Source organism: Mesocricetus auratus, unplaced genomic scaffold (assembly GCF_017639785.1).
Source record: "Mesocricetus auratus isolate SY011 unplaced genomic scaffold, BCM_Maur_2.0 Super-Scaffold_100042, whole genome shotgun sequence".
NCBI lineage: Eukaryota > Metazoa > Chordata > Mammalia > Rodentia > Cricetidae > Mesocricetus > Mesocricetus auratus.
This window is the reverse complement of record NW_024429219.1, coordinates 7,113,880-7,134,675: the sequence shown is the minus strand read 5'-3', so window position 1 is coordinate 7,134,675 and position 20,796 is coordinate 7,113,880. Positions and strand designations below refer to the sequence as shown.

General features: G+C 41.9%; 1 protein-coding gene across 7 annotated transcripts in view; it reads right to left on the bottom strand.

Moving 5' to 3' along the window:
* The window catches only part of Kif1b (kinesin family member 1B), a 129,614-nt gene that overhangs the window by 17,405 nt on the left and 91,413 nt on the right, over positions 1-20,796 (bottom strand). For all 7 annotated transcript variants that reach the window (XM_005079304.4, XM_013119984.3, XM_013119982.3 and 4 more), the window contains 11 exons: positions 20,463-20,581; positions 18,375-18,460; positions 17,571-17,700; positions 17,304-17,466; positions 16,167-16,257; positions 13,908-14,026; positions 12,296-12,351; positions 10,260-10,368; positions 8,501-8,567; positions 5,218-5,302; positions 3,933-4,038 (listed from right to left, as the gene is read on the bottom strand). In XM_005079304.4, coding sequence (XP_005079361.1) covers positions 3,933-4,038; positions 5,218-5,302; positions 8,501-8,567; positions 10,260-10,368; positions 12,296-12,351; positions 13,908-14,026; positions 16,167-16,257; positions 17,304-17,466; positions 17,571-17,700; positions 18,375-18,460; positions 20,463-20,581 — 1,131 coding nt within the window. The remainder of the gene's footprint in view (positions 1-3,932; positions 4,039-5,217; positions 5,303-8,500; positions 8,568-10,259; positions 10,369-12,295; positions 12,352-13,907; positions 14,027-16,166; positions 16,258-17,303; positions 17,467-17,570; positions 17,701-18,374; positions 18,461-20,462; positions 20,582-20,796) is intronic.

Sequence of the window (20,796 nt, the reverse complement as noted above, 5' to 3'; positions counted from 1 at the left end):
GAGTTTTAAAACACATGAAGCTATATACAGCAGCACACCTTCAACCCTGACATTCAGCAAACAGAGGCAGGAGGATCTCTGTGAGTTTAAGGCCAGCCTGGTCTATACAGCAAAACTCTGTCTAAAAAGAAAAACAAAACATAAACTAGCAAACAAACAAACATTTCTTCTTATAAACTCAACTACCCGAAGAGCCAATTTGGTCTCTGTGTGGCAGGCGCAGAACAAAACAGAAAATGAGAGGGCTCTGCAAAGCTGCAGAGCAGGGAACTCTCCAGCTTTCAAGAGAGGTGGGGGTGGGGAGAGGGGAAGGAGGAGGGAACGACTGTCGGAGAACAAAGCCTGAAGTTTCATATGAAATGTGAAATATTCTATCTGGGGATGTAGAAAAGGACAACATGAAGATGTGCTGAAATTTTAGTAAATGGAATGAGAAACTAATTTAGAGCACTAAGCCATTTGAGAAGTCACACACAAAACTGTACACACATCAGAAGAACCTAAGGTGCCAGCAGCATTCTTAGGTTGCAGAATAAGGTCTTGCTCTGTTCTAGGTTTACACAGGGAATAAGCCACTGAATCAAAAAAGCAACCAAAGGAACACAAGACAGACAGCACTCTGGTAACTAGAGTCTCTATGTGCAAAAAAGCAGTACCTAGGAATATCCTTATCAAGAAAGAGCCTGCAAAAACAGAAAGGTTTTTATTAGTCTGGTAACCAAAAGACAATGAGAGAGAAAACAAACACATAGAAAGAAACACAGGAAAAATACGCTAACAAGCAAACTGAACTCCCCTGGACAAAGGGTGAACAGAGAACTCTGGGACACAATCTGATAAGGGACTGACAGTAACATGGACCCTTCTCCTGAGACTTCGTTAAGAAAAAGATGGATATACAAGGAAATATGGAGATCAGATCTATTAATCCCCCACCACCACCGCCATGGGGACCTTGTACTGGACATGGTAAAAAAAAAAAAAAACTGCTGTTGAGTTAAGAGAAAACCAAGGCAACTGGTTAACCCAAGTGTAGGGGTTGGAAGAAAGGGAATTGGGATCTTGTTGATTATTCTCTACTATCATGGGTTAGAAAAGTTCTCTAAGACACATACATGGTACTGCAATCTATGCATTCAATTTAAAGGCTAGCCCTTAGATAACTAGAACATGAGCCCTCTTAGTCAAACTCACTTAGCAACTCACCATACCAACCTAGGAGCCTGTAATGGTTAAAGACTGTGTCAACTTGACAGGGCCTAGAATCGTTAGATCTGTGGGCACATGTGTGAGGGCTTGTCTAGATTAGTTAACTGAGGTGGGATGGGTCTCCCTAAAGGAGAGCTGTGCCATTCCATGGCTGGGGTTCCATACTGAATGCAAATAAGAAAGAGAGGTGAGTACCAGTGTTCACACTATGTGACCTGCTGCTCAGGCTCCTGCTGCCTCACCATGACAGAGCACGCTCCTTCCTTAAACTGCTTCCCCAGGAATTTTGTTACAGCAACAAGACAAGTAACTAACACAGCTCTCAATCTCTCTAAAAGATAAACATCTGAATATTCTGAACTAGAGAGGTGTCTCATAGCCTAGGGTACAGGAACTGGAGGTACAGACAGTTCTGAGTAGCTATGTGGGTCTGAGAAGCCAATCTGAGTCCTTCAAGAGCCGCCAGTGCTCTTCACTGCTGAGTCATTTCTCCATCCCTCCTAAATCTTTTTATGCCAGCTGCAATTATTATTATAATCATTTAAATTTGATTCAACATTAGTCATATCAATCAAATATGAAGGTAGAAAGAACTTTCTGTGAAGACCAATTTAAATGATTTTTTTCTAATGTGAAAATTCTGATTTTTAGGTTAGATTTTTTTCTTTTAATTGGAGATAGGTTTTCACTATGTGACTTATAATGGCTTCCCAGTTTAAATCCTCCAACCCTCTTGCTCAGCTTCCAGTTCTTGTCCCATCAACTAGAAAATTACATCATCCAATGTGAGTGTGATTTTTACAAGAAAGAATCAAAATTCTAACAAGTGACCCAATAATTAGATAAAAGACTTCAACCTATAGCAAGAACTTGATAATGAATGAGTACACACAAAGATTCAGTTGACACAGAATGTTCAGGCTGGTGAGACAGCCTGCCCCGAAGCATCATGACCTGAGTTCACTTCCCTGGACTCTCACAGTAGAAGGAGAAAAGTGACTCCAGCAAGCTGTCCTTTGACTTCCTAAGTGCACAGTCTCACACATGTATACAAAATAAAATATAAAAGAAAGAGATCAAGATGTGTATCTTTCATTTGGGTAAGCATTCCTAAATTTGTATCATATAAACTTGACCTGCTGCTGCCCTGGGTCTGAGGACTTTGCAAGGTGACCTTGAGCACAAACACCATCTACTTAACAGCCAAAGGAAATCAAACCCATTTTTCAAAGTCCCAACATTGTAGTGATGAATGCCAGCTGAATGCTGGCTATAAATGCCTGGCAGGAGAGGAGGTCATGTGGTGTCTCTGCTGACTTCAGAGACATGGTGTTGTTTATGGTTTGCCCAGGAAGAGACAATGCTACCCTCCTCCCCGACACAGCACCCCTTCAAACCCACTCTGTTCTTTCCACAGGCTATGCCTATTCTCCTTACATGCAGAAAAGCAAGCACAAGCTTGTTATTCTTATTTTCCTAACAAAACTGTAACATAAGGAAAAAATAATAATCATGGTCCAAACCTTTTCATTCTACTTCTGCCTCCTGTCTTATCCCCACCCCCTCCATTTTCCAACACACAGATGAGCAAGTTTTTCAGCATAGAGAATTAATTCCACACAGCGAAGGCAGTGTCCCCAGCCTACAGTGGATGTGCATGGGTTCTTGGTTCGAAGCCCTGCCATTTAAGGAGATGGATTATCCGAGACAATAACCTAACTTTTTCTGGGCCCAGGTAAGTCAGACACCCAAAAGACTTAGCTCCAGGCTAATATGGAAAGGTAAGGTTGGCTATGTACTTTCTGCACTGCCTGTCACACTTGAATATATAAAAGGAAATTTATGGAGAAACCAGTTTAAAGTTAAAAATAAAACCCATTACTCATAGGAGCAAATGTTGTAAATAACAGTTTATATTAAATCATCTTTAAGGCCAGGTATTGATGGTGCACAACTTTAATCCCTGCACTTGGGAGGTAAAAACAGGAGAATCTCTGTGAGTTCGAAGCCATCCTTCTACAGAGTGAGTTCCAGGACAGCCAGGGCTACACAGAGAAACCCTGTCTCAAAAACCAAAAACAACAACAATTAAAAAAGGAAGGAAGGAAGAAAGGGAGGGAGGGAGGAAGGGAGGGAGGGAAAAGTGAGAAACAAAAACTGAACACACATCTTCAATTCTTTTTCTTTCTTTTTAGGCAGCAGGATGGACAAAGAGAGAAACAGATTTTTATTGTAAGATTTATTTTTTAGTATTTTAAATCATGTATGTGAATGCGCATGTTAGTGCAAGTATCCACAGAAGCCAGAGGCATTGGATCTCCCTGGAGCTGGAATTGCAGACTGTTCTAGAGTCATACGATATGGAACTGAACTTGGGTCCTCTGCAAGAGCAGTATGCACTCTTAACCACTGATTCATCTTTCCAGCTCTGAAACCAGAATTTTAAAATTTCTATTTTAATTAATTAATTAGAGACAAGCTCTCTCTATGCAGCCCTGGCTGTTCTGGAGCTTGCTCTGTAGACCAGGCTGGCCTTGAACCCATAGAGATCGTCCAGTCTCTGACTCCCAGGGCTGGGATTAAAGGTGTACACCACCATACCTGGTCTCAAAAGCAGGATTTCTGAAGTAAGAAGGGAATTCCTTTCTTCATCTGCACCAGGACTCTAATGTGAGACTATCAACAACACAGTGCTGACACTTCTGTGTCCCAGGGTATCCTACCTGCTGGAGTTGTGGGAGGACTTCAAGGACTTAGCAGAGATGATGTTTAGGGAAAGGATAGCATCAACTGCAGCTTCATCAACCTCAGGTTTATTCCTAATCCGACCTGAAAGAAGGGATAAGAAACCCAGAAGTGGGCATATAAAAAACAGACATCACTTTGTTAAGTCAAAAGGTCTGGTGGCACAGGCCTATAATCTTAGCTAGATAGCAGAAGGATCAGGGCCAGCCTGGGCAATTTAGTGACATCCTGTCTTAAAAAAAAAAAAAAGGTATAAGGAGACAGCTTACTGGTGTCACATATACAAGACCATAGGTTCAATCTTTAGTACCATATCTCAGTGGAAGAACATTTGCCTCTCTCTTGCTGTCTGTCTGTCTGTCTCTTACACACTTTTTTTTTCTTTTTTGAGACAGAGTTTGTCTGTGTATCCTTGGCTGTCCTGGAACTCACTCTGTTGACCAGGCTAGTGTCAAACTCATATATCTGCAAGCCTCTGCCTCCCAAGTGCTGGGATTAAAGGCTTTGCCGCCACTGCCCAGCCACACACACTTTTCAATCTCTGTAATTAGGTGCTTAGAGATCATTTGGATAAGTGTAGGATCCTTTCTCAAGGTTGTCTCGTTTTATTTTCCTATGCTACGATGGAGATCAGAGCTTTGAATATGTTAGGTAAGGACTGTGCCACTGAACCATGGCACTGATTTATCTAATTATCTAATTCTACACCCAATTAACTGCACATTCAGAATGAGCGGAGATTTCATGATCTTCTCATAACCTGTAGCTCATATCCATACTCACAGTTAACAGTAGGATGGCAAAGTAATGGTAACTAGGAAAAGGAGTCTCTTTTCTTTTTGCAGTAGAGGGAACTGAACTAGGTTGGGACCATGCATCTACTAGGCAATCACTCTACTAAGCCACAACCCCAGCATTCAAGACAGCTTGAAACTCTGGGATTTTATTTTTCTCTACTCTGTGTTCTCCACATTTCATTTTTTTAAAGATGTATTCATTTATTTACTTTATGCATATGAGTGCTCTATCTGCATGTATGCCTTTATGCCAGAAGAGGGCATCAGGTCCCACTAGAGAAGGTTGTGAGCCACCATGTGGTTGCTGGGAATTGAACTCAGGACCTCTGGAAGAGCAGCCAGTGCTCTTAATCTCTGAGCCATCTCTCCAGCCCGTTCTCCACATTTCTACACCTCCCCTGCACTCAACAAGGAATGATGACATTTCTAAAGAGTCAGGCCGGCCTCAGCTGATGGATACACTCACCTACCACCAGTTCACGAACATCTTTCCAGTGGAGCTCGCTGCCCTTCTCATGGATAATAGTCACTGTGATCCGGCGCTGGATGCCCTACGGAATGCAACAAGATTACAATTTAGAAGAATGTGTTAGAAACTTAACAAGGTAGATGGTGATGTGGTTTTAAGAGATGCCTTGTAGGGCACAGTGTTTCACACCTCTAACGACAGCATGAAAGTCTAGGCAAGAGGAATTCATGCTTCCTGGGAGAGAGACAGGGAATGGAAGAGAGGCAGGGGTGGGGGTGGGACAGACATACAGACAGACACACAGAGGTGGGGGAGGCATAGACAGACCAACAGACTGATTGAGACCCTGTAATATGCTCTATGGGAGTGGTTCTCAACTTGTGGGTCTCCACCTCTTTGTGGGTTGCATATCAGGTGTCCTGATGTCAGATATTTACAGTAAGATTCATAACTAGCAAAATAATAGTTATAAAGTAGCAAGAAAATAATTTTATGGTGGTGGGGGTCACCACAACATGAGGAACTGTATTAAAGGGCCACAGCATTAGGAAGGGTGAGAACCACTGCTATAGGGTAGGAACTCCATGCAACACGACGGAAACCTGAACAATAAGTTGTTTTGAACAAAGGCTAAGTTTTTCTTTTTCTTTCTTTCTCCTATCTATCCATCCATCCATCATCCATCCATCCATCCATCTATCTATCTACCTACTTTGAGGCAGGGTTTCTTTGTGTAACAGCTCTGGTTGTCCTGGAACTAACTTTGTAGATCAGGATGGCCTAGAGTTAAGAGATCCACCTACCTCTGCCTCCCAAGTACTGTGATTAAAGGCATGAGCTACCACCATTACTGGCCTGGCTAAATTTTTTTTAAAAGATGGGATCGTGTTATGTAGCTGAAACTGGACAGGAACTTACTAAGAAGCCAAGACTAGCCTTGAATTCCTAATCCTCCAGCCTTCACCTCCTGGGTGCTAGAATTACAAAAGTGTAGTAGCATACTGGGCTTTGAATATAATTTTACCAAATGAGTAGTATCCATTTATAAAGTGTACTTTTAATTATTCAAATTTTCATCATCTACCCCCATAAGAATTCCTGGCTGGGCTGGGTGGCACATGCTTGTAGCCAAAGTACCTGGAAGGTTGAGACAGTACCAGGTCCTTTTTGTATACCAGGAAGATTTGTCACTCAGACTGGTTTAATAAAAATCTGAATGTCCAATAGCTAGGCAGGATTTCAGGGCAGAGAAGATGATGGGAAGAAGGGTGGAGATGCAGAGAGATGCCAAGAGACACAGAGGAAGCAGCATGGGCAGTGCACAGGAAAGGTAGCCGAGCCACGTGAAAGAAGGAAGATTAAAAGAAATGGGCTATCCTAAGTTATAAGAGCTATTTAAAAAACAAGCCTAAGTTATCAACCGAGCCTTTCGTTGCTGCTGTTTTTGTTTTTTGAGACAGAGTGTCTCTGTAGCTTTGAAGGTTTGTCCTGGAACTCGCTCTGTAGACCAGGTTGGCCTCGAACTCACAGAAATCTGCCTGCCTCTGCCTCCCAAGTACTGGGGTTAAAGGCATGCACCACTACCACCTGGCTCCACCGAGCTTTTATAATTAATAATAAGACTCTGTGTCATTACTAGGGAACCAGTGGTCCCAATAAAATAATTCCACCTACAAATGACGCCCAATCTCCAGCCATGTATATCCACGTAAGACCTGAGAAAGCTTAAAAAGAGGTTCTAAACACACAAAAATAGAGCCAAACACAGCTTCCTAGTCTTGTGTCTCTCAAGCTGGCTGCATTTCAGAGACACATTTCCAAGCAGGTGCCTGCATGCTTGAGCCAACGGTTTTGCTCATGCAGACAGAAAAGGTTACAGATATGCAGTATATAGCATGTTAAGATAGAAAAAACACTAAAAAGGTTATAGTGTGCTTAACAGTATGTGTAGGCTTAAGAAAAAAGATGAGTATAGACAATCATAAAAACAGTTTAAAGGCCAGGTGGTGATGGTGCATACCTTTAATTCCAGCACTTGGGAGGCAGAGGCAGGTGGATCTCTGTGAGTTCAAGGATAGCCTGGTCTACAAGAGCTAGTTCCAGAGGAAAACCTGTCTCCCCCCCCCCGCAATAAAGCTTAAAAATAATAAAATCTTTAACTAAAGATCCAAGTGTTTTTTTGTTTGTTTTAATGAGCCATACGAAGATGAAAAATACACAGGGAGTCTGGATTATATAAGGTATATTACTAACTTTTGAATTTTTTGAATGCTGTTACAAAAAAAATAGCTACTGAAAGATATTGGATTATGAAAACTGCTAAATTAAACCAACCTATATGCTTTAAAAAGGTCTTAACTTCAAAATGGAAGTCTGACAATGTGTTGTGGTGGGAGAGAGGTTATGCTTTTGTTTCCACTAAAAACGAAAGTCCATGGATTCCTTCTAGATTGATAGAGATCAGATTTGACAGGGGGTGACCTCCTGAGTATCTTGGCTACAGACATAGGGGAAGAAGCCAAAAAAGACTACAGGACAGGTGACATGTAAGCTGATGCCTGGACATGGGAACAGCTCTGAGATGAGATGACACATGATAAATCTTGTTGGCTATGTGGAGTCCTCATGACTTATTATTACATGCCATCCTTTCACATGGTATAGAGAGATTTACGTTACAGTTTGATTACATAGTCCAAACTGACTTAGAAAACTGACAGATGCCTTTTACCTTCTAAAACATAAAACAAAAAAATCACATTTAACTGACTTGTGTATACTGCATAGTCCATACTTGTATGTTACCTTTGAAAGTTTATGTTTTTAGAGCAAGAGGACCACACCTTCTGCTGGAAACTTCTAGAAGAACATGGAAGAAGGAAGCCTCACCCCACCAGCAAATCCATTCCTTCACTGACATTAGAACCTACTTCTTTGGGACTCCAGCATACATTAAAGAGCAGCTGAGACACCAGCCTCATGCATTGAACAACAACTGGATTCTTGCACCTTCTGTTCACAGGTAGTCATTATTGGACTAGCTGGACCACAGCCTGTAAGTCATTCTAATTAAATTCTATATAATATATATGTAATAAGTTATTTTCTAGAGAACCCTAATACAAATAGAAACAGTATTTAAAGTTTTGTGTTCAATTCCCAGTCATTTTCTATCCTGCAAAAAAGGGTCAGGACAAAGCAAAAATGTCCTCCCACTTTACCCCCTTCAAATAGAGATGAAAAGTTGAGAAATCTGTTCTTATCTCTCAGACTTCAGTACCTGGTGCAGCAAAAATGTCCCCTGGCAGGGTAAGCCTGCTGTATGGTCAACCACAGCCGGAATATACCTGTAAGAGTAAAAACACAAAAGACAGAGGTCAAGGGTGCGTCACCTACCAAATCACCCTGGGTTTCTGTAGCCCTGGGGATCTTTGTTTTTCTACACTGGATTCCACGTCTGATCCCAGGCAGGCATTTCACCACAGACTTGCATCTGTCACCCTTTTCATGCATCTGTCTCTCATGTCTGTATGACTCAAGTGCTAAAAGAACAGGGTTTTTTTTGTTGTTGTTGTTCCATCTTTGTCCCTTGCAAAATAATTCAGTAAATAATGTATAATTGTTATAGAACTGGGCAGAAATAAGAAGCAGATAATTTCAAATTCTAGATATTTTAAGCTCCAGAAAGCAATTAATTCAATAGAAACCATCACTGTAATTACTTCTTCATAATGCAAGCTAGGATAACATTACAGATCTGTTGATGGAAAGTCACATTCTTCAACGTGACTGACAACCGAGGAGTTACAGAGCTATATTTAACACAGGGCGGTATGCACAGCAGACACTTGCCAATGGTTCATGCGCTGCTCATCGATGATGGTGGTTTGCTGCTTTACACACAGAGGAAGGCTACACAGCACTGACTCCTCAATCTGTGTTAACTGCGTGCACTTGCTTGCCTCTTTCAGGAATAGGATCTCTTTTGTGTTCTTCCCAAGGTATTTTACAAACAACTATACACAATAACTGCATTGATCATTTAACACAGCTCATAAAGACAAGGAAGCCTGTGTTCCTGTTACTTCAGGAGAGTGGCTCTTTTCCAGGGTTATCTTTGGTCAGCACAGCTGGAGAGAGGCGCTACTAGCCTCTCACAGGCACAGGCCAAGGTGCTGCAAAATACCCTTCAGTGACACAGGGGAATATAAAGTGGTCTCCTACAGGGGCAAGGTTGAAATTTTTTTTCCTTTGTTGGTTTTTCTAGGCAAGGCTTCACTATGTAGCCTTGGCTGTCCTGGACCTCACTAGGTAGTCTTGAATTCACAGAGATCACCACACTTGGCTAAGGTTGAAAATTTTTTAAGATGTATTTATTTACTATGTATACAGTGTTCTGCCTTCATGAAGAGGGCACAAGATCTCATTACAGATGGTTGTGAGCCACCCTGTGGGTGCTGGGAATTGAACTCAGGACCTCTGGAAGAACAGCCAGGGCTCTTAACCTCTGAGCCATCTCTTCAGCCCCAAGGTTGAAAATTTTAATTCAGGGAAATATCCAGAGGCCCCCACTGCTCTCACTGAGATTAGTACTCTAATGAATATTACATTTATTTGTGTGTGTGTGTGTGTGTGTGTGTGTGTGTGTGTGTGTTGTAACTGACCATGGCACATGTGTGACCATGTATGTCCCACAGTCAAACTCAGACTGTGGGGCATGGCAACACGTGACCACATCTGCTGAGCCATCTCACCAGTCCCTAGTAATCTCCATCTGAGCCTGGAGCCCCGACCTTCACAGACCATGTAGTCCTCTTCCCTCAGAACCATTTGGTCTCCATCACACTGCTGTTGCTAACAAAAGTGTCAACAAATCTACTGGATGGCCACTGGTAGATATTTATAGATACATAGCATGGCACCAAAATTCAATACAAAAGAGGAATTTGACAATATAATTGCATGAGCCAAAATATGCTCAAAACCATATCTCTTAGTTCTGAAATACTTTATTTAAAAAATTTAAAAATTGGACTTACTCTCCTGTAGGCTCCAGTTCACTGATCTCAAACCAAACCAGAAGGTCATACTTGCTCATGCTCTGCCCAAGGCTGGTTTTGTTCATGGTATTTAACTTGGTAGCTGGAACTTTAAAAAAGTTTGTATAACATGTCAAAATCTGTTCCAAGTTCACTCAGCAAAAGTATAGGCATCTTGATTTTTAAAATTATCTATTTTTATTTTATGTACATTGTCTGTATGAGGGTGTTGGCTCCCCTGAAACAGGAGTTGTGAGCTGCCATGTGGGTGCTGGGAATTGATCCCAGGTCCTCTGGAAGAACAGCCAGTGCTCTTAACCATTGAGCTGTATCTCCAGCCCAGCACAGGCATATTTAATGTCAGTCTTTAAGAGGACAGATTTCAGTGTGGGAGTTGCAGAGAAGGTTAAACACTACCTGTGTCAGTGCCTCTAATCCAGAGGAAAGAAAAAGAAAACTGGTGACTGTCCTGATTGTCATCTAGGCAAGCAAATCTCAGTACTTAGGAAAGAAAAAGGGGAGGGGAGGGGATAGAGAGGAGGAAAGGAGAAAGGAAAGAAGGGGAGGGGAGGGGGAAGGGAGGGGAGAGGAGGGGTAAGGACTTGAATGTAGTTCAATGGTAAAATGCTTGGTAACAGGCACAAGACCCAGGGTTTGATCCCTGACACTACAAACAAACAAAATCCAACTACTAGTTAAAAAATCAAAATAAAAAATACTATTGCAAAAAATAAAAACTAAGAAGTATCAGAAGGGGTGGAGATGTAGCTGAGTAGGGAGAATGCTTTCTCTAACACCCCATAAACTGGGTATGATGGTATATACAGGTACAGGAACACTGGAGATGAGACAGGAGGGCCAGCAGTTCAAGATCATTGTCAACTATATAACTAGTTCAAGGCTAGCCTGTTCTAGAGACCTCATCTTAGGAGAGAGAGACAGAGACAGAGAGACACAGAGAGAGACAGAGACAGACACAGAAATCAGGACACCCCATCCTCAAAGAGACGGAGGTGAAAAGGTGTTCCCTACAGTCTTCCTGAGGGAACTGTGATGTGATCTTGACAACATGCAGAGATCTACAGTAAGCCAGGGGAACACACATAAATCTTAGTGCTTTATCTATGGCGAATAAGGTCTTAGGAAAACTGCCTAAAGATGCTTCTACATCTAAGGCAGAGCTAGTTTAGCTAGTAACCATATCGCCTGGGCACCCTTTCAGTCTGGAAGCTGGGAACTGGCAGACAGAGAAAAGGCGGCAATGAATCAGCCTCATTCTGGAAGGTGGCAATGGCAGAGGAAGCTAGCACATTGGCATGCTCAGAAAGCGTGTCCAGCACATGCACATTCACACAGCCAGACATGAGAAACCGTATCAGCTCAATCTTTCTTTCAGGGTCTGAAGGCCGACAGGGATGGGGAACAGAGGGAGGAGAATGAGTACAGGGCGAGGGTGGGAATTTGGTAAGTGGGCAGTAAGGAAAAAGGACAAAAGTAAAGTGAAAACAAGATAAATGAAGAGAAATTCTGGTGTTCTGGTGTATGACAGGTTATCTATGATTATCAATGTTAAAATGCTACAAGAAAGGATTTTGAATATATGTACTACAAGTGAGAAGTGCTTAAGATACGGATATACTAACTACACTGATATATTCATATGTTCCTCAAAGCACATAGTTACAAATGCATCATATTACATTGTAAATATGTAATACGTGTCAATCAAAAACAAAAGTCCCAACAACAAATAATAAATTTAATGTGCAAAGAAATGTTAAGTGAAGCGACAGAACTAATTACATACAAAGCACAGAGATTAAGGAAGAAGAGGTTATCAAGTCTGAATGAGAAGCAAGAGCCCAATTGTTTCTGACTTCCATCTCAGATCAGGAACCAACCATTCTATTCCTGGTAGAAATATGTAAGAGGAACAGGAACACATAAGGACACAGAGAAGGAATTCCAGTGTGAGTCTTGTCTGGAAACCATTCAGAAGATACATGTACATCTGACATAGTATAGCTGCTGCTCACCTGGCTTGGAGAGAGGCATGGGTGGTGGGAAGAATCTTCGAGAAGGCTGGGGTGGACTGCAGAGAAAGAAAGAAGCATTCATTAGGACTAAACAAAGTTAAGAGTTGACATTAGTGACATGTATAAATCTTTGTTTTTTTGGAGACAGCATTTCTCTGTGTAGCTCTGACTGTCCTGTAACTCACTCTGTAGAACAGGCTGACCTCGAACTCACAAGAGGTTTTTGTTTTTGAATATTTAAGTCTTTTTAAGAAATAGAAATATGCTGGGGCAGTGTGCTTCCTCATTAGTTATGATGACTCCACCCTGAGTTTCTACTTCTTAAAGTAAAGGTGTCAGAAATTATTACATGCATGTTCTAGCTCTATTGCACCAACTTCCTACCCTATTAAGAATTTCTTCTTACAACAAGCCGGGCGTTGGTGGTGCACGCCTTTAATCCCAGCACTCGGGAGGCAGAGGCAGGTGGATCTCTGTGAGTTCGAGACCAGCCTGGACTACCAAGTGAGTTCCAGGACAGCCTCCAAAGCCACAGAGAAACCCTGTCTCGAAAAACCAAAAAAAAAAAAAAAAAAAAAAGAATTTCTTCTTACAACAAAAAGAAGGTGTTCAAAGTCATCTGGACAAAATTCAACTTGCTGTATGTCAACTTAAGTGATTAGGTTAGCTACAAGAAGGCAGTGACATTTCAAGAGTAAGAACAGGGTAATGTATGAATCTACTACTCAGTTGTCCCTGAAAAAAGTTTTTTTCTTGTAATATGAAAAATAAAAGACCCAGACACTGATATTGGGGTTCAAACTTCAAGTTGAAGAATAGAAAAGCAAAGCAGCCAGCCGCTAGCTCTTACCACTACCTCAGGCTGAATGGGCTGACCCTGTTGCCTCTGCTCAGCATGAGTGGAGAATGAATGCTCCTGTCTTCAGTGTGGCTGGAGAATAAATGCCTCCTACTGAATACTGAAGTCCCTGCTTCTATCTTTTATACCCCTCTAGTTCTGGGATTAAAGTGTGTTACTCTTTCAGACTGATTCAATCTCGTGTAACCCTGGGAGGCCTTGAACTCAGAGAGATCCATCTACCTCTTAATCCTGAGCCCTAGGATTAAAGGTTCGTGCCACCACCTCCTAGCTACTGGCTGCTGGAAGAGGCAGGAAGACAGGCAGGACTAGGAGATAAGGAGAATTCTGGGAAAGGTAGGAAGAGAGAGGCACCGTGAAGAGACATCAAGTAGCTGAGGAAGGAGTAACAGGTCTGGACCCTGCTCTAGCAAGATAAGACCACATGGAAATACTTAGATTAACAGAAATGGGTTATTAATTAAGAGAGCTAGCCAGTAAGAAGGATGCCACTACAGTTGGGATTAAAGGTGTGTGCCTGACTTCTATGGTTTGTGGCTGACTTTGCTTTCTGAATCCTCAGACAAGCTTTAATAAATTATAAATATCACCACAAGTCCCCTTTTTTGTCTAATACAAAAAGAAGAAGTTGACATTTGAATCCCAGTACAGTCTCAGGGTCTTTTATTTTTCATGTTATACTTTTCTAGGAGATAGGAACTAAAAACCAATACAGCAACAACAATCCAAGTCTTGGCTCATTTTAACTCAAACCTGTTAAGATCTTGTCCTTGTAGATGGAGTGGGTGCTGCTGGTAATGCCCAAAGACCTCAAATACAATGGGCTTGGTTCTGATGTAGTCCACAAATGACTCAGTGACCTCCACTGCAATCTGTAAGAAGAGAGTCAAGTGACACTGGGGTAGGGTTGTGACAAGAAAGCACACATTTGTGCTTTCAGCAGCCCCTCAGTTTTGGTAGACATCCTGTCCATGCTGGGGGCTCCATACACAGGCCTCCTGCTCCACAAGTAGGTTTCCTTTTGCTTTTCACTCTAATGTGACTTTACGAAGCTTCACCATTCTAGACCTTCCACAGTGTAGCAGAAGTGACCTCACTCTGTTTCTACTCTTTATTTCAAGACTTTTCTATTGCTCTTTATCTGCTTTTTCCTTTGTTATACCTCAGAAAACGTCCAAGCTGCAACTCTGCTGGGAAAGCCTTCCCCCCAAAGCCCAGGTGAATTAGTAGAAGAGTAAGAAAAACAAGTTTGACTGTGGACTGTGAGCAAGCTACAATGCCCAATATGATACACCCTTTCTTCTCTTTCTATTTATGCTACATCTTTTAGGAAACCTACTTCTTTCTTCACAACCATTCTCCCTCAACCAAGTAATTTAAGTCTTTGCATATGGAATCATTCCCTTTTGAATTTAATGAATACCATTTTCATGTCCCCATACTCTGTGACTACATTTATCCTTAATTCTAAGGTCCTTGGGAACATCTGTGGTTTCATGACTCAGTGGCCTGTTAAACAGCTGGCCAGCATTTATCAAACACATATTTTATTTCTAGTTATAGATATGTACATATGTCTGTGTCTGCTTGGAATATATGTGCATGTTGAGTAGGTGAATAAGCACCCTCAGAGGCCAGAAGAGGGTTTTGGATCCCTTGGGGCTGGAGTCGTATGCAGTTGCAGGCTGGGGAACTAACTCAAGTCTTCTACAAGCGCAGTACACCCTCAACTACTGAGCCATATTTCATGCTTTACTTTGAATTTTATTCTATCTTTGATTGCCTTTTCCTCTTTCACGTCACATATTTAAAGTTTGCTTTGTGCTAGAGCGCCAGTGCAGGCCTCACGCATGCGAGGTAAGCACTCTAGCAGCTCAGGCCCCTTTCTCACTTCCTAGAGTACACGCACCTAAGAAAAAGAAAGGCAGTTTCATGAAGGCAGGGAAGATTCTGGATGCTACAGCCAGGCTTCTTTGTGTCTAAACTCTAGCTTTGTAATTTGGGGGAGTGGCAGGAGCTGCTTGGGTGCTCTCAGCTCCCTCCACTACAGGATAGGGTGTAACAGCCATGGTGCAGAAGTCAGGGCTCAGCGGTGCAGAAAATGGGAGAGGGCCAATGCAAAATGAATTCCTAATGAACATCAGTATTAGGATGAAGACGACTGGTTTTTATACTTAATTAATGTGCACAATGTTCGTGCTACGGCATCCGCACGTGGGAGTCAGAAGACAAGCTGTGGGAGCCAGTTCTCTCCGTCAGCAAGCTCATCAGTAAGTGCTATGTCCACTGAGACATATCACAACTTCCTCAGGATGATTTCTGAATCAAGTTTGAATGAAGTATACAAGCTGGAAAGCCTACTTCCTTGCTGCATGTATGAAGGCATCTATTCATGTAAGGGAAATAAATAGATAAATTATAGCTACCAGGGAAACACTCTGGATCTTAGTTACAGATGGTATTTAATATTTTCTACATTACTTGTAAGCAATAATGTAAATACCCCAGAGTTTACTGTGCTAACTCATCAAAAATGATATTAAATATGCTAATTTTTTTCTAGGGTAGAATTTTTTTTTTCAAGACAGGGTTTTTCTGTATTGTTTTGGAGGCTGTCCTGGAACTCACTCTGTAGACCAGGCTGTTCTCGAACTCATAGAAATGCACTTGCCTCTGCCTCCCAAGTGCTGGGATTAAAGGCGTGAGCCACCAGTGCCCGGCGGGTAGAAATATTTTTTAAGAACTAACTCATATTCAAATGGATGGAAGATTTCAGTGGGAGACTAGACCATACTCACTGGGCCACTGTAATTCAGTAACAGACTGACTACTCCTCCCCTGAAGAGCATCTCACTGCCCTGACCACCATCTCTATTGTTCATTCTTTCTGCAAATTTTCCTCATCCGATCATAAAAGACAGCTCACACCTCACATGAACATCCATCCTTAGCCAGCAAAAATCAGGATACATAAACCTGAGAGGTATATGGCAAAATGTTGAGGCTACTCACATTCTGTACATGATAAAAGCCCAGGGGGCTTCCTCTTCCATTGTTTTTGAGGGGTTCAGTGGAGAAGGCTTCATCATGCCGATGCAAAAAGCTTAATAAAAAGAGACAGATGAATAGTCCATTAGAATTCATCAGATCTGGTTTTGTTTTGCTTTGATGTAGTCTCACTATGAAGTCCAAGCTGGCCTCAAACTCACAGAAATCTGCCCGCCTCTGCCTCCTGAGTGCTGGGGTTAAAGGTGTGCGTCACCACCGCCCAACTTATTTATTACTTTTTTTTAGGTGTATTTTAAGTGTATGTGTGTTTTACTTGCATGTATGCATATGTACCACATGTGTGTCTGGTGCCTGTGGAGGTCAGAAACCATAGACCATACACCTTTTCTCACTTCATACAGTGGTTGCTTTATATTATGTAATTTCCTTTTTCCAAAGTGTTAAATATGTAAAACTGTTGGCTAGACAAGTTGTTTAACTGTTGTTTCTTAAGAAGACATTTTGTCATGAAAAGCACTAAAAGCTATATGTTTATCTGAATCAGATACTATGTTCCTGGAATAAGGGGGACACTACAGAGTCCTCTAGCCTTGTGTGTTGTAGGCACCTTGAGGCATTCCAGTGCAGGGCTTTGATTTCTAGTCTCATCTTGAGTGCAGAAAGTGTTCTTTCAGAGACTTGCTGGCTCTTATCTCTCAAGAGCCTTAATTTCACATATGGAGAGCACTCTACAGCAAGAAAAGATCTCTGCAGCTAACAACTAGCTATGGACAGAACAAAAGGACAGTGTGGTTTTTCTGAATGGGAAATGTCCCCCATTGGTTCATGGTTTTAACACTTGGTTTCTGTTGGTAGTTGTTTGGGAGGTTATGGAGCCTTGAGAAGTACATCATTGTGGGTAGACACTGAGGGTTTACAGCCCCGCCCCACTTCCTCCTGTTCTTTCTCTCTGCAACCTGTGTGTGAATAAAAATGTGATCGGTCAACTTCCTGCTCATGTTGCCACGCCTTTTTCTCTGCCACGATGGACTCTAATGCTCTGCAACTGTAGTCTAAATTAACCCTTTCTCTTTTCTGAGCTGTTTTTTGTCAGGGTGCTCTATTACAGCAACAGGAAAGTAACTAAGACAGGTGGCTTACTTGAACTGACAAAAGATGTCTGCATACTCTGGAAGGATCCCACTGGCCTGCAGCACAGTGACTCGGAAAGTGAAGGCACTGCCCAGTTTCAGGTGATTGCCAATCTCTTCAGAAAATCCTTCCATCACCATCTTCCCATCCAGCAAAGTGCCTGACTTCAAATCTAAAGATTTAAATGACACACACTTGGTTTCTGTTTCTAGTTGAACAAGTCAAATATGTTTTCCCCTTGAGAGTCTCCTCAGTGAAAGGAATCTGCCTACGTACCCAAATCATTTATTCGATTGACTTCTTCTGGAGGAGTGATAACTTCAGAACTCTGACCCTGTCCTTCCACAATCCTCAGCTCCTCCAAAGACAGACCAGAACGAGTCATTGCAACAGAAGAAAAGTCACTCTGAAAATAAGACAAGGCTAGGTAAATGGCATATTCTTCCATTTCTTTTTTTTTAAATTTATTTATTGTGAATACAACATTCTGCCTCCATGTATGTCTGCATGCCAGAAGAGGGCACCAGATCTCATTATGGATGGTTGTCAGCCACCATGTGGTTGCTGGGAATTGAACTCAGGACCTCTGGAAGAGCAGTCAGTGCTCTTAACCTCTGAGCCATCTCTCCAGCCCTTCTTCCATTTCTTGATTTGTTTTTATTTGTACAAAAATAATTATTTGTATAAAATAATAAGTGGACTAAGAATTGTCTGAGAAAAGGCAATAAGTTATTTATTTATTTATTTATTTTTGGTTTTTCGAGACAGGGTTACCCTGTGTAGCTTTGGAGGCTGTCCTGGAACTAGCTCTGTAGACCAGGCTGGCCTCGAACTCACAGAGATCCACCTGCCTCTGCCTCCCGAGTGCTGGGATTAAAGGCGTGCGCCACCAACACCGGGCCAAGTTAATACATTTTAAACTTTGTAACTGTTAGACATGACCCATATTTTACTGAGTAACTGTGGGGTAACCAGTATCTTAAAATTGCTAACATTCTAGGCAAAGGAATTAGGTACCAGCATTGGAAATTTTCCTCATAAATCCATTTACTACCTGTTCCTTCTTTCCCAAATACTTACCTGATGAAAGTGCTCGTTATCAAAAGATATTTTAGCTGTTCCTGATTGCCGAATCCCAGAGCCGTAATCAGGGGCTTCTTCATCCGCTAAACAGAGAGAAATCCAGCAAAGACTAAGTGACAGTACCCATGTGGGTACAGCTCTAAGCGGGCTATACCATTAGGAGGAAAGACCTCAGTATAAGAATGGCTCTGCAAAAAAGTGACAGCTCCTGCTTCCAACTCTTTTTGTGGATTAACTGCCTCCCTCTGCTCAGATGAGAAGAGTTAAAAAAAAAGAACTGGTTTTAGTCTTGAGTTTGTTTTTAATGACACACCTAGGAATTCTTTTTTTTTTAATATTTTATTTATTTATTATACAATCTTCTGCATGCCAGCAGAGGGCACCAGATCTCATTCAAGGTGGTTGTGAGCCACCATGTGGTTGCTGGGAATTGAACTCAGGTCCTCTGGAAGAACAGTCAGTGCTCGTAACCGCTGAGCCATCTCTCCAGCTCCCACACCTAGGAATTCTGACCCCTTAATATCTTAGTAAGACTATACTCAGTAACAGCTAAAGAAGATTGAAACATTATACTGACTTATGGAAGAGACTTCTATAAAACTCAGTGTGGGTGACTATGTGACAGTTTTCCATGGAATAAAGGCTGAGAGGTCATTGTACAAAACCCAGAATTTATGAGTTAAGACAGAAAATGGCCGATGTTGGCACGATCATGGGAAGTGGAAAATATTTGATTCATGTATTACATTTAGCAGTGAAATAAATGCTTTCTGTTTTGAGACAGGGTCTCTCATACATGAGTCCAGGTGGGCCTCAAACTCATTCCTGCCTCCACCTCAATTCTGGGATTACAGGTGTGTACCACAATGCTTAGCTGGGTAGAAAAGTCTCCTAGAAATACTCTGAGAGAAAACTAGGCCAGAACAACTAAATTCCTTTGTTGTTGTGACACAGCTAAGATATAGTAGTTCAAAGATCATCGTTTAGGTGTGGTGGCTCATACTTGTGAGGTCAGCACCTAGGAGATCAAGGCAAGAGGATTGCTGAGTTCAGGGTAACCTAGACAATTAAAATACAAAAGTAAAATGTCCAACATTTGAGCCAAGCACTGTGGTGTATGTTTATACTCCCAAAACTTAGGATGCTGAGGTAAGAAGAATCTGAGTTTGAGATCAGTCTAAGCTATGCAGCAAAAAACCACTATCTCAAACGAAAAGATCCTGTGACGTTTTTCCCCCAAGAGAGTGGTGTTACTATGTATCCCTGGATGTCTATGTAGACCAGGCTGGCCTTGAACTCATAGACATCTGTCTGCCTCTTGAATGCTGGGATCAAAGAGGTGTGCCAACATGACTGCTTTTTTTTTCTTTTTAACAATGTCTTACTATGTGGCTCAGGCTGGCTTCAAACTACACAATCTACCATGTTTGTCTAAATTGCCCATCACTATTACAAAGTCAATCTAAGAGTTATTCATGTTACACACCACTTTTTCCCAAACAGCAATATCCCAGACTGAAGTGAAATCTCCTTATGACACTTGTGGTAGCAGGGACATAGACAAAGTGCAGAAAGGAAGCGAATGGAGCCTCCCCAAGCTGAGCAAGCACACTATCATTCATGATTATGATGCAAGTGTCACCACAGGGAGCTAGTCTGTCTTTTCTTTTTGTTTGTTTTCTGTTCTTTAAGACAGAGTTTCTCTGTAGCTTTAAAGCTTGTCCTGGAACTCACTCTGTAGACTGGCTGGGCCTTGAACTCACAGGGATCTTCCTGTCTTTGCCTCCCAAATGCTGGGATTAAAGTGTGTGCCACCACCACTCTGCTAGCCTGTCTTTTCAATGATTTCTTTTTTTAAAAAAAATTTAAGTGCATTGGTGCTTTGCCATCATGTAAGTATGAGTGAGGGAGTCAGATCCCATGGAAATGGAATTACAGACAGTTGTGAATTGCCATGTAGGTACTGGGAATTGAACTAGTGTCCTTAGAAGTATTCTTAACTGCTGAGCCATCTCTCCAGCCCCTATCCTGCTCTTTTTCTATAGGAAAGAATCCACAGGTTTCATTTAGAAAAAGGTCACTTACCTGCAATGGCCTGCACAGCCACACGCAGAAATCCCCTCACTTCCCCCTTCTCACTGACAATGGCCACCCTGTGAATCAGGGGCACTGGATACAGCAGGTTGCTCAGGTAGACAAATGCCCTATAGACAGAAACCCAGAGAAAACATCTGAACATTGAGAATATTTCCCCAAACAGAGCTGGCTTCTGGGCCCTTTAAGATTGCCTCAGAATTCTGACATCTTAAATTGCTTCCAGCTGCTTTTTCAAGTGATCACTACATAAGCAAGTGTGAAGACCAACTTACACCAAATTACTCTCTTAAAAAAAATCCCACCATAGGTATAAGAGTAACAA